Source organism: Oryza sativa, chromosome 10, assembly GCF_034140825.1.
Source record: "Oryza sativa Japonica Group chromosome 10, ASM3414082v1".
Classification (NCBI taxonomy): domain Eukaryota; kingdom Viridiplantae; phylum Streptophyta; class Magnoliopsida; order Poales; family Poaceae; genus Oryza; species Oryza sativa.
The window spans coordinates 1,387,716-1,415,363 of NC_089044.1; the positions used below are offsets into that span (position 1 = coordinate 1,387,716).

Consider the following 27,648-nt stretch of genomic DNA (forward strand, 5'->3'; position numbering starts at 1 on the left):
TGGTGGGGGGCTCAAGCTAGCTGTGCGACTTCGGGGCGGCCACGCCGGGGAAGCCGTACGAGGAGTCTCGGGTAGGCACGCTGCTCTAGATCTACACCTCGCCAGAGCAGCTCGCCGACAGCGAATGGTACGGCCCGGTGATGGACATGTGGGCGCTGGGGTGCATCATATCGTGGCCGAGAACCTCACCGGCGGGCGCTGTTCGACGACTCGTCGGACGAGACGATGTTGAAGGAGATGGCCGACATGCATGCGAGACCGGCTCGAGGCCACGGGGACGTGTTCGACGAGCGGCCGGAGCTGTCGCCGGCCGGGCGCGAGGTCCTCGATCGCTGGGATGCTGGCCTTCAACCCCGACGAGAGGACGACGGCAGCGGAGGTGCTGGACCACAGGTGGTTCACTGACAAGCCAGGCTGAGAGGCGATCATAAGTGTAGTTGTGTGACACCACGAGCAATTGTTTCTCAACTCTACTCTTGTGTAATGATTCATCATTCATGCCAAAACAAAAAGATTCTTTTGTTGATTTGTTGTTGTAAGCATATTTAATTCGTGAAACAAGCTAAGTGAAGCAATACATCTTTTCAAATAATTTGTCGATTCGGTTTTAACAGTAATTCTTGTATCACATATTATATTTGTAGTTTTTTTTAGACTTAAACTAAACAATGATCATTAATAAAAGAAGGGAGAAAAAAAATATTGCTATGGTTAGGAAAAAATGCTGATAATAAAAGAGGGGAGAAAAAAATATTGCTATGGTTACCACCGTTCAATTAACTTACTTAGCATCTATAAGATGGAAAGTTTGTTGCATGATTCAGGGAAAAAGAAAGAATAGTAATAAAGTTTTTTTTAGATTAATGGTTAGAGTTGCCATAACATGCCTCTAAATTAGCATGAGAGATGAGTTATTAAGGGATTATAATAAAGTTTATTTGACGAAATATATATGAGTAACATATCATGCCTCTAAATTAGCATGAGAGATGAGATATTAGAGGATTACTGAAAAAACACAACGGCAGTAGCCAAACATTAGGAGAAGGTTGCTTGATCTGATAGTCTTAATTTATTGCTGCTCTCTTCAGATTGAAGACTTAACCTGAAAATCTTCGACAAAACTTTTAAAGAATAAGAAGTTTTGAACCGATCTTCATGGTAGTAGCCAAACATTTGGAGAAGGTTGCTTGCTCTCTCCAGATTGAAGGCTTGACATGAAAATCTTCGAGAAAAGTTTTGAAGAAGATGAAGTTTTGAACCGATCTTTACGGCAGTAGATAAACCTTACGAGAAGGTTGTTTGATCTGAATGACTGTTTTGGTGTTTCAGATTGAAGGAGAAGGTTGTTTGATCTGATAGACTGTTTTGGTGCTCCAGATTGAAGGCTTGACGTGAAAATCTTCGAGAAAAGTTTTGAACCTATATTCACGGCAGTAGACAAACCTTAGGAGACTGTTTTGGTAGCTGCTTTCTCCAGAATGAAGGCTTGACGTTGAAAATCTTCGAGAGCAGTTTTTAACTTTTTTTGATGGATGTCGTTTTGTTCATTAGATTTATTTTTTTAAAAAAATACGAGGGAACTACCTTAATTACCCTTAGATTTATTTTTTTAAAAAAATACGAGGGAACTACCTTAATTACCCTTAGATTTATTTTTTAAAAAAAATACGAGGGAACTACCTTAATTACCCTTCACGCACATGTCCCTCCTAATAAAATTTCCAGCTTTACTCGATCTACGCATCATGTTAAAAATAATTTGTGATTGATGAATATTAATTTGCAAAATTTGTGATTAACTTGCCGATGAAATCTCTAATAACCTTGAACCGTCGCACCCGAGCAAGCACAAATCGAAGAACTCTCAAAGTAGATTGAAACTATATTACTTCTCTATGTTTACAAAGTGCAACAATAGCACTCCTTACAAAAATCTCGACTAAACTTGAAACTCTTAACTTTCTCGCAACTCAACTCTCGCTAAAATGCATACCGGGAGGCCTCACCCTCCCTAACTATTTATACATGAGGTAGGCAGTCAAAGCTACGAACCCAACTCATACCAGAAGTCCTAATCCCCTAGGAAACCTTGCCGTACAAGAAACAAACTTTACAAACTCCAATTGTATCAAATTTGGACTCCTTCCAAATTCAACTCCACATCCCATACGCACACAATATCTCCATCGTATGCCATATGGAATATTCACCAACTACGTGCATCAATCTTTAGCCTAAGCATCCCGCATGATATCCTGATCATCCGGACGTCATCTTTTCCCAAGATGACTCCCAATTCATCACCGGCAACACTCTCCCGAGGCATAAAGATTACCTACACACATGAATCAAACAAAGAAATCATATCCGAGCACAAGCTATCTCCAACTTGACTCATTGTTAGCACACAACAGTATTACATCCACATAGTATCCATCTGGAAGTTATAAACATAAATTATCCACGGATATCCAATGACAAAACCCGAAACCAAAACCGACACAGAGTCGGCCGGTCAGACCGCGAGCTGGCCGGTCTGACCGCGCATATACCTCTAGCCTGACGGGCCTTACCCCATCGGTCTAACCAGACCCAACAGTCAGCAGCACCTGTCCATCACCTGTAAATCCAATTATCTCCAAACCACTTCACCAATAATCTCCAAATATCAAAACCAATAATCGCATATGCCAATTGTTCATCACAACAGAAGAATCAAACACACTTTGATTTTACAATATAAGCACTACTTCTGTTTCCAAAGCGTTTTCTCTCTTCTTCCTATGTATTCCGTTCATGTTTACTTTATGTTCTCACTTCCAATATATATCTAGAATGACATATTTTGTTAAGGTCAGCTTTTGACTTTGGATACCACAACAATTATAATTTTATATCTTTATTTGTGATTGATTGAAAAATGAAGTGCTGCACATTAGAGGAAACAATCCAATTACTTCATGAATTCTCTAAAATGTGCTCAAATAATCCAAGTGTGTCAAAACGATCTTTCATGTAAGTGCCCTAGAATATATTCTACGGTACTATTTAAATGACTTTATTATTAGATGATATTTAACGGTGTTTTAGTATATCGCAGCTATGTGCTTCTATTCCCTACTTTCTAGGTATGAAAAAAGGTGGCAAAATTTGCTACAGGACACCGAAAAATTACGGTCTTTGCTATGAGACACCCGAAGATCGTGTGTTTGCTCGTGGACACTATAAAAAAGTGGTAATTAGCTAATGGACACTTCTCACATTATTTTATTATTTCTAGTCAAAATGGAGAGAGAAAGAGTTGTGTAAGTACCAAAATACCCCTGCTGTCTCTTCTTTTCTTTTCCCATTCTTCTTCCTCGCTCTTGCTACTGAGCCGAGCAAAGGCGTGACGTGCGCGGCCAACGCCGCCGGCCCGAGCCGGGACGGCTCGGCCACGGCGGGGCGGCGGTGGCGGCGCATCGCCGGGGCTCACCGCCGACGGCAACGACGCATGGCGGCATCCCGGCGCACGGCACGGCGATGCACGGTGGCACCAAGCTCTCGGGGAGCTTGGCAGCGGCGCAATGGCGACCGGTCCGGCAGGGATACAGCGGCGATGGCGAGTGCCTCAAATCGTGGGGGCTGTCTCCTTCGGTGAGGCGCAGGACCTCGTCGCCGGCCGCTTCTTTGATCCCATCGAGGTCTCCTGGAAGATCAAGAAGTGGCTATGTTTGATGGATTTTTTACCAAAATTTATAGAAAAAATGATAAATCATTGGTCATTAATTTCATATTCGAATATAATTTGCCGCTCAATTTTCCAAAATATATGTGAAGGGTGTCTTTGACACGTGGGCCCAAGAAAATCAAATACAAGGCGGCGTTCAAATATATTCAATATTGGACTCGGTTTGTTATCACTACGCCGGACCAGGTCATCTCTGACGGGCCCAAACCCTCACCTTTGACGGGTTTGGTCTTGGTCAGTGATTAGTGGTCACTGATGACAAAATCACTTGTGACGGATGAAACACCCGTCACAGATAACCCATCTCTGACCGGTATATAAGTCATCTCTGACGGGTTAAAACTTGTCACCCGTCACAGATGAGTCATCAGTGACGTGTCGTAACTACCTGACCGTCACTGATGACTCATCTCTGACGGGTTGTAACTTACGACCCGTCACTGATGACAAAGCAAGAAATACAATTTTTGAATTTTAAACGCAACAAAAAACCTCAAAAAAATATTTTAAATTTTACTAGCCATCCTATACATGGTTACACATCACTACCTACAAATTCACAATTTTTCACGCAATATAACTTGTATGCTACAAGTGAGATTCGAACTCAAGACCTCAACCTCCATATAGAGCTCCCTTACCAACTCACCTACTCAACACATATTGACTACTAACCCAATGTTATTATTTTGTCTATGCTTATCTGAATCATTTAACATATATTTAACACCCTAAATGACTTCAAATGAAAATATTATCAACTAAATAGTTATAGATCTCATCGTGTTTTATAACTTTTACATAGAAAATATCTTCATCCGATGTTGTTTGAAGAATTCAAAATTTCATTTTTCAAAATATATCTCACTTTATAACATGTAAATTTTGTGAAATGAAAATATTTTCAATTATAATGTTGTAGATCTGATTGAGTTCTATGACTTTGATACGGGGCATGTATCCATCCATGTCATTTGAAAAAAAACTCAAAATTTTGTTTTTAAAAGTAGATCTGATCACTTGTAATGCATGTTTGGGGATGTAAACGATCTCTAATAGAAATGTTGTTAGTTATAAAGTTGTGGATATCATTGAGAGCTACAACTTTTATATAGGACATGTTTCAATCCGAGGTTTTTTGCAAAATTTAAAAATTTGAATTTTCACTCATCACTGACGGGTCATAACTACCACCCGTCAGAGATAACGTTATCTGTGACATCCATCTACGATCCATCTGAAATCAACAAAACATACGAAGAAAAATAAATGATGATCGATATGTTGAGAATGAATGGAGAATAATGTGTTTTTTACCTTGAATTTTAGCAAAAAATCGCCCCCCTTGCCCTCCCAACCGATTTGTGAACAGTACAATGGTCGGGATGGAAAGCAATTGGCAGTTTGGGGGTATTTATAGACCCAACACACCTCAAACGGGTTAGATAAAAAAAACCCGTCAAAGGTATTGCTCATACCTTTGACGGGCTTCTATTCAACGACCCGTCACTGGTATCCGCTCACCTGTGACGGGCCAGAAATGAAAGCCGTCACAGGTGGCGGCCCATCACCTCTGACGGCTTCTAATGTATCGACCCGTCACAGGTGAGGGGATACCAGTGACGGGTTGGAAGCAAAACTCGTCACTGGTATACCTCTGACGGGTTTTCCTTTCGGCCCGTCACAGGTGAGGGGATACCTGTGACGGTCCGCGGCCGGATGGCTCACCGGTGACGTTATCCCGTCTGACCCGTCAGAGGTAATGGTCACTAGTGACCAAATCGTTTGCCCGTCACAGGTATCCCGTCAGAGGTGTGAGGATCTGGCGTAGTGTATATAATTTTATGAGTAAATTTCATAAAACTACATATACTTAGCACAATCTATCACAAAACTACATATTTAAGAACTTGTTTCACAAAACTACATATTCAAAGTCTTCGTTTATCACAAAATTATATGTACTTTGCACAATATATCACAAAGCTACATATTTAAGAACTTGTTTCATAAAACTACAGATTTTAATATCTTCATTTATCACAAAACTACAGGTTTATTGTCTTCATTATCACAAAACTGCAGGTTTTAGCATTGTTAAAACCTGTATTTTTATGATAATGGAGACACAAAATCTGTAGTTTTGTGATAAATGAAGACACTAAATGTGTAGTTCTATGATAAACGAATACACTAAATCTATAGTTTTGTGAAACAAGTTCTTAAATATGTACTTTTGTGATAGATTATTCAAAAGACACTAAATCTATAGTTTTATGAAATAAGCTCTTAAATCTGTAGTTTTGTAATAAATAATGCAAAATACCTGTAGTATTGTGAAATTTACTCTAATTTTATAGAAAATAATGGTTCAAATAGATTTTAAATCCGACGTACGATTCAAAAGATTTGAGCTATGGAAAGAAAAGAAATAAGCAAGTGCTATCGTTACTTGCTTTGGTACGTGAGCATGCAGTCATTATCTCTAATTTGGAGATTAAACACAGGAGGCCCACTGTCATTAGCACTGTAAATTCCAGGATGATTTAATCGGCAGTAGTTATCTCGTGCAGATAGGCTGTTTGCTGTCTTATCTGAGGAAATTCACGTGTGATTTGCCGTTGTATTCGGACGTGGTTGAGAGTGCCAGCTTGATCTATCCATCCTACATCTGCCTATATAAAGCACCTTGACTCCCACTGCTCGGGGGGCTGGCAGATGCATCCATGCAGAAGCGCTAAGGCGCTGCACATACACGCCACGCCGGCGCCGCCGACGCTATGCGCTGCGCAGAGATGCAGGCCCTGCGCCGGTGGCCGGCGGCACATGTGCCCACAAATATTTTAGTAGGAGCTCAATTCTGATTAGGCAAAAGGAGATTAAAAACTTCTCGGTGACTTGCCGGCGGCTCGCAAACAGGCGCGCCGTGCAGTGGAGGTTAAACATTCCCCCGTCGAGCTGATGTCGCAGGCGGAGATGATCGTGCTAGGCGGTGAGTACGATGAATAATTTCCTCCGATCCTGTTGGTAAATCGGTCGTTCTAATGGATGATCGGAGTACCTCTTTTCTCCTCGACAATTGGAGTGTGTTGAAAATCAAATCGCATCTACTTTTTCTTGAAACATAAACTTGGATATGTCTAATCTACGGATCGGACTATCCTCGTATTTTTTATAATCAAAACATATGTTTTTAGGTGCACATGCCGGGGGCGAGCCCCAAATTATAAAACAAGGGAAGGAGATGGGAGAAAATCCCCAGCGCAGAGGCGGCTGGCAGAGGAGGATAGGGGTGTCAAAAAAGCTCAAGACTCGCAAGCTACTCGAACTCGACTCGTTATAGGCTCGGCTCGAGCTCGGCTTGAGCCTAAAACGAACCGAGCTCGAGCTTGAAATGAGGCTCGTGCACTTTAACGAGCCGAGCTCGAATAGCTCAGTAAAGACTCGAGTACTAGTTAGTAACTGTCATGTCTCATGCTTTACCTTGGTCTCCAATAAAAAATCATCGATGCTTTTCCTTGGTCTGCTACTACTCCAACATTGGTCTATGTGAAGTACAGAAGCAATCAATTCTTGAACACTACTCCCAAAGCTAGTAGTAGTAGCAAAGCAGACTACTCCTGTGCTAGTACTAGTAGTACAGTACACTAGTGCTCCCGTATGGCCGTATCTCTACACAACGTGCCCAGCTGCAGCTTTCTGTCAGCTTCTCTACTTTTTGAAATATGTACACATGCTTGTGTTGCGTTGATGCGAGCTCGATTAGGCTCGAGGCTCGTCCGAGCCGAGCCCGAGCTTGACTGCAAGCTCGAAGGTTAGTCCAGGCTCGGCTCGAGCTCGACTCGAGTTCATACCGAGCTCGAGCCTGAGGATCTAAGCTCGCTCGAGCTCGGCTCGTTGACAGCCCTAGAGGAGGAGACGTATGCAGGTAACTCTGCTGCGTGCTCTGATCTGCTTATAGTTCCACAATCCCATATCCAACATCTACACAATTTACACGCCGTCACCGGGGCGCACACATGTACACGCCACCGCCAAGCGCTGCGCCAAGATGCAGGCCCTGAGCTGGTGATGGTGAATATGATAGCCACACAAATATTTGGGAGGAATCGGGAGAAGGCAAAGTAATCATCAAGGAGTCTGCTTCATCGTCGCTAGTGCAACTCCAAATTAATCATTCGCCTTCCGTCGAGCCACGCTTCATCAACATAATTTCTCCGTCAAGCTATTTGTCATCGACAACACAACGGCGCCGTAGTGTTGTGCAGATATTATGCATAGCTCGGCATTATCTCTTAGAGGGAGCAAATATACACCGTAGTGTTGTGCAGTTGGGCAGCTTGGACGGTAAAACAGTAAAGTGGAGTACTAATGAATTTGTCGTGGATGCGATGTGAACTTGTAGCCATGGATATAAGTATCCCCTGCGGTGCATGCACACGCACACATCATCTTTGCCAAGCGATTAATATGAGCTTCAAATAAATACAAGGCGAGCCTGATCCTCATGAGGGTTGGACCGTCTAAATTATCAATATCAAATATTGGATGTGGATATTTATTTATATAAACTTGGGATGAGTTTGAGTCTTATTGGCATCAGATCAACCATGATTTATACATATTTATATTCATGCCGGATGAGTCACATATTGCCTTGTGCATGTCATGTACGGGAGCAATTCCTTCTCTCTCCAAATTCTACCGGATGGACAGGAGCAATTCTCACAATTCCTGAAGACAAGCATTATTCGCTAAATAAAACAACGCTAGCTATGAGGGTGAGGCGTGCAGATTTAAAACACACGTCGATATCGTGGCCGAGTGTCGACGAGATGAAATGGCCGATTTATCAATATTTATGCTATGTCGAGACCGACGAGGCCAGACGACGTATTGGCTAAAGCTAACAAGGCTATAGCTATTCATTCATTTCATTTGTCTATGACCGACGAGGCTAGACAAAACCATGGCCGAGTGCCGACAAGGCCAGGTCACTATACTATAAACACGTCTAAAATAGACGGGAACCGGATACACCGTTGCTGGGCACCGACGAGGCAAAAGCAACCACAAAATCCATGTTTGATGAAGGCCGGGGTACATGACTGGGCACCGACGAGGCAAAGGTCACCCGCTTCACCAAATTCCCTCTACACACCGACGTAATGGTAGTGTACTGTGACCGGGTTTTGGTAAAACAAAGCCACCCGTTACACATTCACTATATTCACCGTTAAATCTGCACCAACCTCAACATTCGGCGAGCAAATAATATTGAAGATGACGATCGCAAAGCGCAGCTTAATCGGAGGTATTCCATAGGCTCGTCCTATCGATGTAATTAACCGGTAGCCTCATTGCTAGGCGCTGGGAATCAGCGGACTGCACGCAATCTCCAGTCAGTATACCTTCCTATTAAGCATTCCTCGCGAAGGTAAAAGGCGAACTCCTGCGGGAGCCCTCATGAATTTGTAAACATTCATGGTAATGAATCATGATTAATAAAAATACAGGGTTTCCCTATTTTTTGTGTGTTCGTTGTTTTATTTTCATCAAACAGGCTCAACGTCGGCACTTAGTGCCACCTGAGGAAGGCCATCGCCAACGTCACGCCTTCGCCATGGACATCATCCGTGCCCGGCGCCAGAGCGCGTCCGTGCAAGATAGAGACGACGTCCTGTCGAGGTTCGTGGCGAGTGACAAGCACAACGAATAGGTCCTCCGCGACATCGTCCTCATCTTCCTCATCGCTGGTTGCGAGACGAGGTCGTCGGGGTTGAGCTGGTTCTTCTGGCTCTTGTCGTCCCAGCCGGACGTCATGGCACGCATCGCCGACGTGGTCCATGTGGTGAGGAAGGCGACCGGCGCGTGCCCGAGCGAGCTGTTCGGGTTCGACGCGCTCCGGGAGATGCACTACCTCCACGCCGTGCTCATGGAGTCGATGCGGCTGTACCCGCCGGCGTCAGGCGTGCGCGGCGGATGACACGCTCCCCGACGGCACGCTCGTCCATGCCGGCTGGTCCGTGACGTACAACGCGTATGCCATGGGGCGGCTCGCTGCCATATGGGGCGAGGACTGCTTGGAGTACAAGCCGGAGCGGTAGCTCGGCGAGGACGGCGTGTTCCAGCCGGCGAGCCCGAGAAAGAGAGATTGACAAGTGGGCCTGTGGGCAAACTTGTCTTTAACTAAAGTTTCTCTCTCTGTTTCCATTGAAAATAATAAAATAATATGGCCGGTGTCCGCCAGCTAATTACCACATTTTTCGAGTGTCCACGAGCAAACACACGATCTTCGGGTGTCCCACAACAAAGGCCGTATTTTTTGGGTGTCCTGTATCAAATTTTGCCAAAAAAGTTGTATGTTTTCTCTATGCACAAACCATTAAAAAGATCTTATAATCCCTATGGTTGTGTTTGATAGTTGGGGTTGGGAACCGATTCCCTTCCGCACGGAAAATGGAGCGGTCCATTAGCGCGTAATTAATTAAGTATTAGTTTTTTTTCAAAAATGGATTAATTTGATTTTTAAGCAACTTTCGTATAGAAACTTTTTTTAAAAAACACACCGTTTAGCAGTTTGAAAAGCGTGCGCGTGGAAAACAAGAGGGAAGGAGTTGGGAACAAGTGCTCCCGAACGCAGCCTATATATGGACATTAACTTGCTATAAACATGTCACCATGTACATATTCACTTGAAGAATTAAGTTTGGAATCTATTTATATGTTACGATACACTGAGACATAAAAAGAAAGATTAACTAAACTTGATCGAAACTGTAAACACTACTACAATGGATCATATGGCAACCTCCATGTCCCAGCATATATACAAGTTTTACAACCATGCAACATGATGACTTGGAGGTGCAAGAAAACCATTATCACCAAACAATTTTCATCTACTAGAGATAGACAAATTTTACAATGTACTAACTCCATCCCAAAATACTTGGCGCTTTGAGTTTTTGTTTGTAATGTTTATTATTATTTATTTTGTTTGTGACTTGCTTTATTATCAAAAGTACTTTAAGTATGACTTATTATTTTTTATATTTGCACTAATTTTTTAAATAAAATGGATGGTCAAATATTGCAACCAAAAAGTCAAAATGACAACTAATTTGGGACGGAGGTAGTATTTATTTATACTTTGGAACCCAAAAATTTTCTTGCACAAACTAGAATAAGAGGGAAAGCAAAGCAAGTAGAGAGTGAGTAAACCGGTCTTAATGAGATAAGAATAATGCATTGATAGAGGATGAGAGGAGTCCGCTAGGCCTTACTATTTGTCACCATAGGGCATATTGAGTAAAGGCCAGTGCAAGTGGATTGTACAGTGACCAAACAAATTCGATGCTACAAATGCAAAAATCTTTCGAATAATTTATCTGATATTTGAAACACATATTTTATTTTCTAGTGTCTTTTAGAACTTCATATAATATATGATAATTATAACAAGATAGAAATTATATGGCTTCAGATAAACGATTATTAAATCTAATTTCACTTAATTCATGCCCATGTGCAGGCTAGCTAAACAAAATATTTGTGGGTTGGTTACTTTCAATACATAATTCTTAATATTTAAAAAAATGAATAACATTTTATACATGACTTATGTTTTTAATTTTTTCAGTTTTTCTTTAAATATGACAAAAGATTAAAATTGAACACAAAAACTGATGGATACGTTTGAAATGAGAGGGAGGGAGTATACCTTTCTACGCAAGTCATCATCAGACAGTAAGAGACTTGTCTTCATTATCACAGTGGAAATCAATCGTTTAATTGTTCCAAGGGCTGGCAAGAGTCTACGACTCTACGTCCACCGAATCTGTTCTGTATCTTGCAACTTTGCCATGGACGCCGGGTCCAAATCCTCCTCAATTGCAAGTCTTCATCACTCTTTATAATCTCCCCCAACTTGTACTGCCACGTGCAGCTAGCTCGTCTTCGCCATGGATTATATATATTATATATCCCAGTTTTTTTTTTAGGTTAGGCTTTTTGGTCTTCTATGAGCTATATTTTAAGTGTTTATATATACCCCGGGGCCCTACGGGTCACCCTCGGGGGTGAAATGTTTTCTCCTGTCCCCTCCCCACCCAAATACGGACCCTCCGTCCCCAATAACCCCGCGGGTTGAAAATCACACCCACCCCCGATCCCGCGGAGGAAATTGCCATCCCTAGACAAGAAGCTGTCTCAAATCAATGCTTACAGTTTGACCAGTCTTTGTTTCGTGGTGGCAAGATAAGAACAAATGATATGTTCTTCTGTATTGGCCTTGGGATCGACCAACTGATGTTCTAGTTACTGCCAACTCACCATGTCTAATAGGCAAACACTAAATGAATATGTATCGCCGATTCATAATATTGAGCTTCTAAAAATTATCCCTACAAGGATTGTGCATATTCAGTCAATGGCGCTTGCCATTTCTGAATTCAGGCTACTTTCACTAAATGGCACAAAATGCCCCTGCGTGTTATTTGCTATAGTTGCAACCATTGTGATAAGAGATGTTTTGCCATTTAGTTACTACATGTACTGCCTCCGTTTTAGATTATAAGACTTTCTGACATTTCCTACATTCATCTAAGATGTTAATTAATCTAGGCACATATATATGTCTAGATTCATTAACATATATATGAATGTGATCAATGCTAGAAAGTCTTATAATATGAAACAGAGGAAGTATTGATTCTTCCATACCAAATATCCCAGCATGACACAGCACTCTGTCAGGATATAATGCACCTCCAACAAACTGTATGTAATCCAAGCATGAGAACATGCTAAATTACTGAGCGCCTGAATCTAACAGGAGTACTGTTGAGTTGTGATCCAAATTCATTTGCACTTAATAAAAGCCAGTTTCTGCTGTAGTGGAGCGGAGGCCCGTCGCCAGTAGGCTTGGGCCGGAGCGTGCGGCGTTGTAACCTCACCCCGATATAGTGAAAATATTTTGTTGGCTGATGTCTGTGGTTTTTTTTCTCCTGCTTTGGGAGGGTTTTCCACATTAAATCTCGTGTCTTCTGTGATTGATATATTGTTTTTTATCGTTTGTTTTCCTATAATTTCCTAACATCTACGTTTTAAATCATAGCATTACGTCTATAAGAAACCAAATTTGAACATAAAACCAATTAAGCTCATTACAGCTTGAAATGCGTTACTAGCTTGTTCTGTTGTTCCCACACATCCTAAATAGCCAGCTAAATATAACACTTTCAGTAAGTCCAATAACATTCGTCTTAGACTCTTAGACACGTCTATTACACCCAAGGCCCAAGCGGCGTAGCGCACGCGAACTTTCTAGTTATAGAAAATAATATTATCCCTACAGGAAACCATAACTTTAGAGGCTTAATAATATTATCAATTAAGAACCATGAAGACCTGCTACACCTATAGAAAATAATAAAAAATTAAGAACCACTAGCTATTGAGTCCTGTTTCACCTAAAAAATCGATCAATAATTAAGATCTGTTTCACCTATAAAATCAATCATTATTTGAAGACTCTGGTAATATAAAGAACAAGTAGCTAAAACATATGGTTTTTCTTACTGATATCTTATTATCTCTAGCAGTGTTTATGTTAGAATAATTGGGCTAGGCCCAATTTATCCTATTAAATCTCAAAGGCCCATAATAAGTGTTAAGGATAATAATACCACCTTAAGATTTAAGCGAGGAATATCTCAACCTAAATAGGGAGTTATTGGAGGCTCCCTGTTGACTGGTTGAGGTGGGGGTTGGAAAGCCACACGCGCGCGCGCGCCGGGTCGAGGCCGTGGGTGAGGCTGGCCGGCGTGCGTGCGTCATGTCGCTATTCTTTTGCAACCACGAACCCACGTTCTCACGACTGTCTCCGCAACGGCGCGTCCACGATCCCACGTTCCCATGACTGCCTATGCTGCTCTCGCCTTCTCGCTTCTGATCGCTTGCGCGCACGAGAGATCAGAAGGAGCAGGGCCTCCAGAACCACACCTTCGCCTGAGATCTGCACCGGGTAGGCGGGTGATCAGGTTTGTGGGGAGTGCTTCTCGCACGACTGCTCGTCCTCGTCCACCATGTCTACGCCTGGAGCCGGAGCTGCCGCCGGCGCCGCCGCCGCTGCTGCTGCTAGAGGAGATGGCGCGCCTGGAGCTGGAGCCGGAGATGGCACGCCTGGAGCCGGTGCCGCGAACGTCAACACCAAGGGAGGCAATTCTGCCTCACAATCCAGCGGAGGGCCATTCTCGGGGTATATCCTTCTCCTGCTCCTGTTGTTAACGCTGTTCATAGCGCTGTTAATCCTGTTAGTCGCAAGTGACTTGCGTTCTTGCTATGTTCCTGTTCCTGAAAATAGCGCTGTTAATCCTGTTAGTCGCAAGTGACTTGCGTTCTTGCTATGTTCCTGTTCCTGATTTTCATGATGCCATTAGCATGCTACTGGTTATGTTACATGTTGTCACTAGATCACCCTACACTGTTCATACCATGATTATTGTCTTAACATTTTGGATTAAAATATGCCGATATATGACCATATTTCTAACAATCCAAAAACCTAATAGGTCATTTTCGGTAGTTGGCTTTGCTGCTGCACTGAAACCACATGCTTTTGATGGTTCTAACTATAAGAGATGGAAAGCACGTGCACTATTGTGGTTGACAGCGATGCAATGCTTCTATGTTTCATGGGGCAAACGAAGTGAACCACCTCTTTCTCCTGGGGAAGAGGCTAAGTTCGAGGCTTCGGATTGCCTGTTCCGTGGAGCATTGATCAGTGTACTCGCTGACAACATAGTGGACGTGTACATGCACATGCCTTCTGGGAAGGACATGTGGGATGCACTTGAGGCCAAGTTCGGATTTTCTGACGCCGGCAGTGAGCTGTATGTCATGGAGCAGTTCTATGACTACAAGATGGTCGATGACTGTTCTGTAGTAGAACAAGCTCATGGGATTCAGATGCTGGCTAAGGAACTTGAGAACAACAACTGTGAGTTGCCGGACAAGTTTGTGGCGGGTGGCATTATTGCCAAATTGCCACCTGCTTGGTCGGACTTTGCCACTTCTCTAAAGCACAAGAGACAAGAGTTCAGTGTTTCTGATCTCATTGGCTCTTTGGGTGTTGAGGAGAAGGCAAGGGCAAAGGACGTCCGGGGCAAAAAGGTTGAGGGAGGTTCTAGTGCCAATATGGTACAGAAGAAGAACCCTCATGCATCCCACAACAACAAGAAAGTCAAGCCTGATGTCAAACCCAAGGCTGCAACCAACTTTAAGAAGAAAGGCAAGGGAAAGGCAAAAGGAGACTGCTTTGTGTGTGGCAAGTCTGGGCATTGGGCCAAGGACTGTCCTGAGCGCAAAAACAGGAAGTCTGCCAACATGGTCGTTAGCGAGGGCAGAGGAACATCGAGGTACGGTAAAATATTACCTACAGTTCTCTCTGTTTTTCACTCACCTGATTGGTGGGTGGATACTGGTGCTAATATTCATGTATGTGCTGACATTTCTCTGTTTTCTTCTTATCAGGTCGGGAGAGGTTCCTTGTTGATGGGAAACAGGTCGCTTGCGGCTGTTCATGGTGTTGGTACGGTCGATCTGAAGTTTACTTCGGGAAAGACCATGCAGCTGAAGAACGTGCAGCATGTTCCTTCAATAAAGAAGAATCTTGTTAGCGGCTCTCTATTGTGTAGAGAAGGTTTTAGACTTGTGTTTGAATCCAATAAATGTGTCGTATCTAAATATGAGACTTTTGTTGGAAAAGGTTATGACAGCGGAGGCTTGTTCCGCTTTTCTTTGAATGACATGTGTAATAATCATAATGTTGTGAACCATATTAGCGAGAATGATGAGTCTAATGTGTGGCATTCACGACTCTGTCATGTGAATTTCGGTTGTATGACGCGCTTAGCTAACATGAGTTTAATTCCAAAATTCACTTTGGTCAAAGGTTCCAAGTGCCATACTTGTGTTCAATCGAAACAACCTCGCAAGCCTCACAAGGCATCTGAGGCGAGGAATTTGGCACCTCTAGAACTTGTTTATTCCGATTTGTGCGAAATAAACGGCGTGTTGACTAAAGGGGGAAAGAAACATTTCATGACACTGATAGATGATTGCACTAGATTTTGTTATGTGTATCTATTGAAAACAAAGGATGAAGCATTGCATTACTTTAAGACCTATAAAGCTGAGGTAGAAAACCAACTTGAAAGGAAAATCAAACGGTTGAGGTCTGATAGAGGTGGGGAGTATTTTTTCAATGAGTTTGCATCTTTTTGCAAAGAGTTTGGAATTATTCATGAGAGGACGCCTCCCTATTCACCCCAATCAAATGGGGTGGCCGAAAGAAAGAACTGTACTCTAACTGAGATGGTGAATGCCATGTTAGACATTGCGGGGCTTTCCAAGGAATGGTGGGTTGAGGCAGTTTTGATTGCGTGTCATGTCCTGAATAAAATGCCAATGAAGCATAAGGAAGTAACACCATTCGAGGAATGGGAAAGGAAGAAATTAAATCTCTCATACCTACGAACATGGGGCTGTTTGGCCAAGGTAAATGTACCTATAGCCAAAAAGCGGAAACTTGGACCAAATACTGTTGATTGTGTGTTCCTTAGTTATGCTATTCACAGTGTGGGTTATAGATTCTTAATAATAAACTCTGGAGTACCCGACATGCATGTTGGTACAATTATTATGTCCAGAGATGCTACATTCTTTGAGAATGAATTTCCCATGAAACATACACCTAGCACCTCTAGTCAAGAAACTGTCACGCCCCATGAGCACTTTACACCGATAGAACACAATGATCAAACGCCTGAGGAAAATCCTGAGGAGGACAACATTGTAGATACTCGCAAGAGTAAGAGACAAAGGGTTGCAAAATCCTTTGGAGATGACTACATTGTATACCTCGTGGATGACACCCCAAGAACCATAGAAGAGGCATATTCATCTCCTGACGCTGACTACTGGAAGGAAGCAGTACGCAGTGAAATGGACTCGATTATGTCTAATGGTACTTGGGAAGTCGTTGAGCGTCCATATGGGTGCAAGCCCGTAGGATGCAAATGGGTTTTCAAGAAAAAGCTTAGGCCTGATGGTACAATTGAAAAGTACAAGGCAAGGCTTGTGGCCAAGGGTTATACCCAAAAGGAAGGCGAGGACTTTTTTAACACATACTCACCAGTTGCTCGCTTGACCACGATTCGAGTACTACTTGCTCTGGCAGCCTCTCATGGTCTTCTCGTCCATCAGATGGACGTTAAGACAGCTTTCCTGAATGGAGAGCTGGAGGAGGAGATCTATATGGATCAACCAGACGGGTATGTACTAGAAGGTCAGGAGGGAATGGTGTGTAAACTGTTGAAATCCTTGTATGGCCTCAAGCAAGCACCTAAGCAATGGCATGAGAAGTTTGATACCACGCTTACATCTGCAGGCTTTGTTGTGAACGAAGCTGACAAATGTGTGTACTATCGCTATGGTGGGGGAGAAGGAGTGATCTTGTGCTTATATGTCGATGACATATTGATCTTTGGGACCAGCCTCAATGTGATTGAGGAGGTCAAGGACTATGTCACGCCCGGAAATTCACTAGTAATTTCCGAACTTATTTGTGCATAAAATCCTCGTCCAGGAATCAGCCGAGGTACACAAACTGACAATTTAATATACAGATTCATCAAATTAACTAAAACGATAAATACTTACTTAAGAGGCACTTAGTCCTCACCAAGAAGAAAATTGCAGCGGAAAATAAAATCTAGCGAAGCTCCGGCTCCACTCTCACAGGCAGCTCAACTGGGGTATAAGCCAAACGTCTTCTCCTTCTGAATCCTTTTTCTTCAACTGAGGTTGATTGATTATTGCAAGAATGAGCATATGACATACTCAACAAGCCACACAGCAAGTATGCAAGTGCACAAGGATTCCAAAGGATGGCATAATATAGGTTCATTTGCAAAAGCAGCATTTAGCAAAACATTTAAGAGAAGTAAAACAGTGAAGTAATTAATCAGAAATTTTAATCAACACTGAACAGCACACCCATGCTGCACAGGCCCAACCATCCTGAACAACCATACCCGGCTGTACAGATCTAACTCCAAACCAGGAGCTAAGCAAATTATTACCAGTTATAACATCCATAATTATTGTGAGAGGTGTGAGACTAATCACGAAAAACATTGCTCAACTCGCCCATAACCGCGGGCACGGCTATTCGAATAGTTTTACTCTGGCCAGAGGTGTACCACTGTACCCACAAGACACGATTCCACACATGTTGCCATGCCCCGAAATACCACCACGGCATTGCAAAGGGGGAAATCGTGACAATACCCTTTGCACAACACAACTCAAAACAGTGCACCGTTCTCGGATCATAGTCACCCCCTTATAAACAAGGCATGGACTCCCCAGCGACCCCCGTGGACTTCTCGCCGCTTCACAGTCTGGCACACTATAATGAACCATGCTATACAAAAGGTAAAGCCGTTGCCCATGCTGGCTTGTGGTTGGCACGGTAAATGTTTCACAACAGTAGCTCGCGAACCGGTCCTTAATTGTCATGAGCACAACCATCAAAACCATATGCTCACAACCCACCTTAACCAGATTTTAATTATCAATTAATTAACATCACACGATTAACCATCGTGAGTGACCATTAAATATAACCATAATAATAATATAATATAATATAGTTTATAATTAACCCCTTTAGTTAGCTAATGTTTCTAAGCATAGCTAAGCAAACTTACATATAGCATTTAGCTGAACCAATCCAATATATAAGGTTCATGCTAATCAAATTATAACCCATAGGAAAATAAGATCATCTTCGGCCATTAATTAACGGGGAAAGGTTCACCACCCGATGACATTAAAAAATAATGCATAGTTGAAATAAAATAATAGCTTTAAACGGGTTCAACATGCTCAAAGGGTTGTTTGGGATCTGTGTGACTTGCCTTGGGCTTCCGCAAACACTTCCGAACCTTGCTCAACGAAAACGCTCTCCTTCAGAACGTCGGAAACTAAAGCAAAAGAATAAAAATCAACAAAAAAGTACAAAAACAAGCATAAACAGTACATGTGAATATTTTTATCATGTAGATCTTGATTTTAGAAAAATTTAGCAACTTGAACCACCTGAAACGGATCTACGGTTATTTAGTTATGATTTTCAGAAGATTTAATCTATTAGAAAAACGGGAAAAAGAAAAACCGATGATGTCATGATGACATCATCAATGGCCGGCCCGGGTTGGCGACCTCGCCGGAGATTGGATGGTCGGCTGCGACTTTGGAGGATATGTACACGTAGAGGACGACGAGATGAACCCGATGGTACTCACCAATGCGTCCAACGACGACCGACGGCGGCCGGCAACGACGCAAGAGGCGGCGGCGGCTCGGTTGAACGGCGGTGATGGCGCTACGACGGCCGGCGACGGCGGAGAAGGGGCGGCCGAGCTTCCCCGCTCCCGTGCGCACCTAACGGCGGCAACAAGAGGCGGCAACGACGGCGGACGCGGCGGCGCAGCGTGGCCGGAGGATGGCCGGCAGCGGCGGCGGCTTGACACGCGCGGCGGCGACGCTACAGAGCACGGGAGAGGACGGGAGAGGGGGCAAACAAAAGAGGAGGACTAGGGGGTCCTATTTATAGCCTTGGATTGAAGAGATCGGACTCCTCCCGCAAGAAATCGATCCGGGAAATCAAAAACTCGGTTTTGGAGATAAACTGAAAAACGAGTTCGATTCGGATAAAATACTCAACCATTTGCTCCGATTCTTGAGGGGAAAGATAGAGCAGGATGTGGGGATAAAAAACCCTCAAACAATCGGAAGAAGAGAGGCCGGATTGGGTGCGGGATCGGCGCGGCAAGTTGGCGCGGTGGCCGACTCGGGCTCGGCTCAACAGCCGGCCGGAGGTTGAAGGTGACCCCGACATGTGGGCCCCACATGTCGGTGGCTAGAGGAGGAGGGGGCGGGGCGGCTCGGCTGGGCCGACTTGAGCCGGCTTGGCCGCGCGCGGGAAGAGAAGAGTTGGGCCGGAAACGGCCCAACAACTTTAGGGAGGGGTTTTGGAACTTTTTAATTAAAATAAATGGTGAAATGTTGTTTCAATTATTAAAAATACTTCCCTTGCTCAAACAATTCCCATAAAATTCTAGAAAAATAGAGGAACAAGCAAAGTATTTAATAAAATTTTATCTAGCCCAATTTTATATTGAGATTTAGCAAATTAAAATTAGATCTTCTCTTTTAAGCTTTTAAAATCATTTCTAATAATTCCTTTTAAAGAACAATTTATAATTTAAGGATTTTAAACAAGAAAAGCACTTAACAATTATAATTAGATCATTATTGATCAAATAATTACTGAACTGTTCTTTGTATCATTTAGGAATTGAGCTCCGAAAAATCCGAGAAAATTCCAGAGAGTATAATTAACCATGGAGAATTTAATAAAAATTAAATCCATCCATGCTTTATATTTAGGAAATTTTATTTCCCACATTTAACTTCACTTGTAAATTAATAAACATTTAATATAAATTCTAATAATAATTTATTAAATAATTTATAAATCCTGAAACAAAAATCAGGATGTGACAGACTATCTGTCCAAGAGTTTTGAAATAAAGGATTTGGGACAGGCTGATGTTATTCTTAACATCAAACTACAAAGAGGAGATGAGGGTGGGATTACACTTGTGCAATCCCACTATGTGGACAAGGTTTTGAGTCGCTTTGGATATAGTGACTGCAAGCCAGCTCCTACTCCTTATGATCCCAGCGTGCTATTAAGGAAAAACCGAAGAATAGTAAGGGATCAACTAAGATACTCTCAAATCATTGGTTCATTGATGTACCTGGCTAGTGCAACGAGGCCTGACATCTCATTTGCTGTAAGCAAGCTGAGTCGGTTTGTCTCAAATCCGGGAGATGATCATTGGTAGGCTCGGGAAAAAGTAATGCGCTATCTAAAGGGCACTATGAGCTATGGAATTCACTATACCGGGTATCCAAAAGTACTAGAAGGGTATAGTGACTCAAACTGGATATCTGATGCTGATGAGATAAAAGCCACAAGTGGATATGTGTTCACACTTGCAGGTGGCGCTGTTTTCTGGAAGTCTTGCAAGCAGACCATCTTAACGAGGTCAACAATGGAAGCAGAACTTACAGCACTAGATACTGCGACAGTTGAGGCCGAGTAGCTTCATGAACTCTTGATGGATTTGCCGGTGGTTGAAAAACCAGTGCCAGCTATCCTAATGAACTGTGATAATCAAACAGTGATTATTAAAGTGAACAGTTCAAAGGACAACATGAAGTCATCTAGGCATATCAAGAGAAGACTGAAATCTGTCAGAAAGCAGAAAAACTCCGGAGTGATAGCTTTGGACTATATCCAAACGGTTAGAAATCTAGCAGATCAGTTTACCAAGGGGCTACCACGTAATGTGATAGACAGTGCATCGAGGGAAATGGGCTTGATACCCACCTAAGGTTGCACAATAGTGGAAACCTGTCCATTGTGATCGGAGATCCCGTGAATTTGGATGGCGAAACAAACTATTGTGTGACTGAGAGAAGAGACCCTTGAAAAGGGCTCGTTTTCATGATGTACTTATCTTCTTTCCTGCATGGTAGGATGGCTCATGCCTTAATGTGATCCGAGTGGCTTTTCCAAGCAGAGATGTTGACCTGCAGAACATCTCAGAAGGAACACACCTATATGAGTTCGACTGCTAGTCACAGTCTATGAGGTTTGGGCGATCTCTAGATATTCATGAAAGGCCTGGAGTTTGACTTATATGCTCCAAACAGAGGGGACGCGAACGGCAGCCCAGTACCAGTCAAGGGTCTGAGTGAAACCTGATCACACAAAACTGACAATTCAAAGCATAGTCCATTGTTCAGTTGTGGTCTGATGTAGCTCATTTCCTAGGTGGAAGTTCAACTTAACAGTCTCCACCAAAACCCTGGTATATCAAACAGGCACAACCTTGAGAACATTTCTTATGAGCCTTGAAATTTGGTGGGGATTGTTAGAATAATTGGGCTAGGCCCAATTTATCCTATTAAATCTCAAAGGCCCATAATAAGTGTTAAGGATAATAATATCACCTTAGGATTTAAGCGAGGAATATCTCAACCTAAATAGGGAGTTATTGGAGGCTCCCTGTTGACTGGTTGAGGTGGGGGTCGGAAAGCCACACGCGCGCGCGCGGCCGGCAGGGCGGGGCCGAGGGCGTGGGCGAGGCGTGGCTTGGCTTGGCTGGCGTGCGTGCATCACGTCGCTATTCTTTTGCAACCACGAACCCACGTTCCCACGACTGTCTCCGCAACGGCGCGTCCACGATCCCACGTTCCCACAACTGCCTCTCTCCTGATAGATAAGGAGGCCGCGATTCCGATCAAAACGATCCGCTTGCTTCTTTCCCGGGTGTTAGTTCCTCCTCCTCCGCACCTGTGCTGCTCTCGCCTCCTCGCTTCTGATCGCTTGCGCGCACGAGAGATCGGAAGGAGCAGGGCCTCCGGAACCACACCTTCGCCTGAGATCTGCACCGGGTAGGCGGGTGATCAGGTGATCAGGTTTTTGGGTAGTGCTTCCCGCACGACTGCTCGTCCTCGTCCACCATGTCTACGCCTGGAGCCGGAGCTGCCGCCGGCGCCGCCGCTACTGCTGCTGGAGGAGATGGCGCGCCTGGAGCCGGTGCCGCGAACGTCGACACCAACGGAGGCAATTCTGCCTCACAATCCAGCGGAGGGCCATTCTCGGGGTATATCCTTCTCCTGCTCCTGTTGTTAACGCTGTTCATAGCGCGGTTAATCCTGTTAGTCGCAAGTGACTTGCGTTCTTGCTATGTTCCTGTTCCTGATTTTCATGATGCCTATGATGCTATTAGCATGCTACTGGTTATGTTACATGTTGTCACTAGATCACTCTACACTGTTCATGCCATAATTATTGTCTTAACATTTTGGATTAAAATATGCTGATATATGACCATATTTCCAACAGTTTATTCCTGAGAAAGCGAGAGATTGAGGTTTAGCTCCTCTCTATCTGGCAACTTCGCCATGGCCGGTCCAAATCCTCGTCAAGGCTGCACTTTGTGATCTTTCCATGGCTCGCGTTCAGTCACCTGCTCCCAATATATTCCTACTTACATATTCCCTCCGTTTCAAAATAAATTAACCTCGTAAAATATTTTATATGAGATTGGTTTATTTTGGGATGGAAGAAGTAATTTGGACCCACCTCGACTGCCACACCAAACCGACAGATTTTAAAAATGTTAGTACTTCCGTCTCATTTTAAGCGTCCTGTGTCTAATTTTGATCGCCAATCTTTTTTAAAATTTTTTATGATTAGTATTTTAATTATTATTAGATGATAAAAATATGAATAATACTTTACGCGTGACTTATGTTTTTTTATTTTTTTAAATATGATGGATGATTAAAGTTGAATGCAGAAACTTATTGTTGTGTTTAAAATTTAGAGTACTACCTTTCAAGGCATGCAACAAACTAACAAGCCAAATTTAGCCACTGGCAAGTCATCATCAGACAGTGGATTCTCTTTTTTGTTTTCTCGTTCTTTCTCTAAACTGTTGTAGATACTTTTTCATTTCTATTAATGGAAATGGAGGGCTCTTGCCCTTTGCTCAAAAAAAAAATGCTTTAACTGTGCCAAGCACCGGCAAGTCTAGGTCCACTCTATCTGTCTGTATCTGTCAACTTCGCCATGGACGCCGGGTCCAAATCCTCCTCAATTGCAAGTCTTCATCACTCATTATAATCTCCCCCAACTTGTGCTGCCAGGTGTAGAGCTAGCTCGTCTTCGCCATGGATGCCGGCTCCAAATCCTCGTCGTCGGGGCCGCTGCACCTTGTGATCTTCCCATGGCTCGCGTTCGGCCACCTGCTCCCTTACCTCGAGCTCGCGGAGCGCGTGGCGTCGCGCGGCCACCGCGTGTCCTTCGTCTCCACGCCGCGCAACATCGCGCGCCTCCCGCCGGTGCGCCCCGCCGCCGCGGCGCGCGTCGACCTCGTGGCGCTGCCGCTCCCGCGCGTCGACGGCCTCCCCGACGGCGCCGAGTGCACCAACGATGTCCCCTCCGGCAAGTTCGACCTCCTCTGGAAGGCCTTCGACGCCCTCGCCGCGCCGTTCGCGGAGTTCTTGGGCGCGGCGTGCCGCGACGCCGGCGACGGCGAGAGGAGGCCTGATTGGATCATCGCCGACACGTTCCACCACTGGGCGCCCCTCGTCGCGCTACAGCACAAGGTGCCATGCGCGATGCTTCTCCCGAGCGCCTCCATGATGGTCGGATGGGCCATCCGGTCGTCGGAGCCAGCCGGCGCCTCCATGTTCGAGGTGCTCGGCGCCGTAGAAGAACGCCGGATGGACATGCCATGCTACGAGTGGGAGCAGAAGGCAGCTCTTTTCGTCGCCGATGGCGCGTCGGGCATGTCCATCATGAAGCGCTGCTCCTTGGCGATGGAGAGGTGCACGGTGGCGGCCATGCGGAGCTGCCCGGAGTGGGAGCCCGAGGCGTTCCAGCAGGTGGCGGCGGGCCTGAAGAAGAAGAACAAGCCGCTCATCCCCCTCGGCCTCGTGCCGCCGTCGCCCGACGGAGGCCGCCGCCGTGCTGGCAGCATGTCGACGGACAACTCCACTATGCAGTGGCTGGACGCGCAGCCGGCGAAGTCGGTGGTGTACGTGGCGCTGGGGAGCGAGGTGCCGCTGCGACTGGAGCAGGTGCACGAGCTGGCTCTCGGGCTGGAGCTCGCCGGGACACGGTTTCTGTGGGCGCTGAGGAAGCACGCCGGCGTGGATGCCGCCGACGACGTGCTCCCTCCGGGTTACCGGGAACGGACGAACGGCCATGGACATGTCGCCATGGGGTGGGTACCGCAGATCGCCATACTGGCGCACGCCGCGGTGGGCGCGTTCTTGACGCACTGCGGCCGCAACTCGCTCGTCGAGGGGCTCATGTTTGGGAACCCTCTCATCATGTTGCCCATCTTCACGGACCAAGGGCCGAACGCGCGGCTCATGGAGGGTAACAAGGTAGGGTTGCAGGTGAGGCGGGATGACACGGACGGGTCGTTCGACCGCCATGGCGTCGCAGCCGCGGTCCGGGCCGTCATGGTGGAGGAAGAAACCAGGAGGGTGTTCGTAGCAAACGCCCTCAGGATGCAAAAGATTGTCACTGACAAGGAACTCCATGAGAGGTACATCGACGACTTTATACAGCAGCTTGTTTCTCACGTCGCGGATAGCAGCTGCAATATTGCCACACCAGTTCCTTCCAGTTCTAGCTGAGATTATTTCCACTACTACAGAAAGCGTTTTTGCATACGGGCGGAATCGATCTTCACATGCGGTTGGCCGGCCCGCATGCGCGAAATGGTCTGCAAAGATCACCATTTGCGCATGCGGCCGTCGCAGCCGCATGCGAAGATCGATCTTCGCATGCGGTCACTTAAGACGGCCGCATGCGAAAATAGATCTTCGCATGCGGTCCATATAAGAAGCCGCATGCGAAGATATATTTTCCCATGCGGTCGACCTAAGAAGACCGCATGCGAAGATCTATTTTCGCGTGCGGCCGTCTTAAGTAGACCGCATGCGAAATTCAATTTCCGAATAGCTAAAATAATATTTATTCTAGCATTTTGGTGATTCGTAATTAATATTAAATTATTGAGGGATTTATTATCGTATTTCGGAGTAGTAAGCATATAAGATAAGACAAGTGCCGCAGTAACAAACATGTAATACATAACCATTAATTCAATCGTAATTTACATACAAATATATAATACAAGTGGCACAGTTTTTTCATCATATGTATAAGTAGTGTACATGTTATTGCATATGTTCTTTCTCCCACTCTCTGAGAGGTTTAAATTTGTCGTCCATTGCGAGTTCACTCTGGTTGTCGTAGAAGAGACCTCTTGCGTTGCAGACATCGCGACGGATGAATCGGCAGAGGTCAGCGGCCACGTTCAAGATAGTAGTGTGATTGAATCGTTGTGCAATATATGGGATTTCGGGGATCTGCACACAGAAAGGAAAATAAAACGGTACTCAGTGAGAAGTGTGTGCGAGATGGGTTTCTTTGTAGAGAAGAGTTCGATGACCTACTCGGTTACTGGTTGTTTTGTACCTCCCATTTACTCTGAGCATCTCGCACACGTAATAACCACACAAGTTGGTTCCTGGTGGTTGTTTGTAGCACTGCGATATAATTATGGGGACCGATCTCAGTAGATATATTTAGTATATATGTACTGTTCGATAATTAGTTGTATTGGTATAAATTTGATAGTACCGGCCAGCCAGTCCTGACGGATAACTTCTTCTGGGATGGAATATGTACTGGTCCACCTCTTTTGCGGTAGTACTTGTGTGCTCTGTTTGAAGGAAACAATTATTTTATTAGTAGTTAGAAGACTGGTGATCGACCTAAACAATTTATAGTAATGAAATGTTTATCACTTACAAATTCAAAATAGTGAGGAATTCCATAAATGTCTCCTTGTCATAGTGTGCGGGGTCCAATGATATGATCAATTGGTCTTTCGGATATACAAGGAATAATATGTAGTGGTCTCTACATATAAGATAGGCTTATTGGAGACAGAAAATTCCGAAGAAGATAAATTAATTAAACAAAAAGAAGAGAGAGCTTACGTGAACTGGTAGGGGACCATTAAGACATCTTTGTCGGCGTGCGCCAACATTGCTATTGCCAAGTATGTTGCTACTTCTAGCTTCTTCCTCTTGTGCAATGTCTTCACATATTCTTCCTTTTCTTCCGGGGTCTTGCCAACCAATTGCTCGCAGTCCTGTCTCAGCTCTACGGTGTGTTGTGTTTTGCATATTCTTGTTGGATCGACGTATCCAACCTTTGCTCTAGTTCTATCAGCTTCGTGGAATTGCATACTGTACAATGAATAAAGAAGAAATGAGATTTGGTTTATTTGTTTCGAATGAAACGTGCAACATGTAATAAAGAGTTCAGACTTACAGACAGAAAGCCGCAACGAGATTAACGTCCATTTTATCTAGCTTGTAGAGGGCGTAAAGGTCTTGGAAAGAGATAAAAAATATCCCATTAGGACCACTCATGAAAGCGCCTTCCGGGACGGCGACGCTTATGAAACCGAGACCTTTCCTAGATGCCTTCATATACCATTCGTGCATTACCCTCATTTCCCATGGTAGCTTGTTCATAAGATAAGTTGGCAAGAATGGCTTGCCATACTCATAAGTTTCAGGCACATCGGCAGATAACCAGGATTGCACTTCATCTTGGGCCGCTAGTACTGACTTCTGGGAGTCTGACAAGACGTTAGCAAGTTCTTTTCTCTTCTCAGAATTCCTGAAAGCTGAAAACATGAACTTCTCCTTATCCTTGTCAATCTCCTTTGGGTCGTATGTCGATATCAACTTTGGAATTATACGACGAGGTTCCAAAGTATTAGACTTTGGTTCGGATGTAGTACCATCTGGTATGTGCACTTATTCTACCAGAGCAGATTGGGGTGTAGGTGGAGAGGTTTGAACTGAGGGCGGAGCCGGGGGAGCATGCTGTTTAGTTGGGGAGGTGGGAGAGGCTTGAACTGGTTGCGGGGTCGGGAGAGGCGGTTGTTGAGAAGGGGAGGGTGGTGGTGTAGGTTGGCGAGGCGGTGACCTAAGCGGTGGTGGTGACGGCGGATGTCGAGGTGACGGTGGTTCAGGAGGCGACGGTGGTGCAGGAGCGGCAGCAGTCATTGCCTGCGATGAGGATGGGGTTGAAGATCCTGCTGCAAGAACGGCCGCGCTCAGGATTATGTCTCTGCGGTGCCATAAGATAAACTGATTCACTG

General features: G+C 44.5%; 1 protein-coding gene and 1 long non-coding RNA gene across 2 annotated transcripts; both read left to right on the top strand.

Annotated features, from left to right (window-relative positions):
- Positions 1 to 6,453: 6,453 nt before the first annotated feature.
- On the top strand, positions 6,454 to 8,304 carry LOC136353736 (uncharacterized). The gene is made up of 2 exons (XR_010737140.1): positions 6,454 to 7,025; positions 7,652 to 8,304. It is a non-coding gene; the product is annotated as an uncharacterized lncRNA (long non-coding RNA).
- A 15,222-nt stretch (positions 8,305 to 23,526) lies between these two features.
- Positions 23,527 to 25,615, top strand: LOC4348003 (UDP-glycosyltransferase 91C1). The gene has a single exon (XM_015757856.3). It carries the CDS (start codon positions 23,618 to 23,620, stop codon positions 25,094 to 25,096), a length of 1,479 nt encoding a protein of 492 aa, XP_015613342.1. The 5' UTR covers positions 23,527 to 23,617; the 3' UTR covers positions 25,097 to 25,615.
- Positions 25,616 to 27,648: the final 2,033 nt, after the last annotated feature.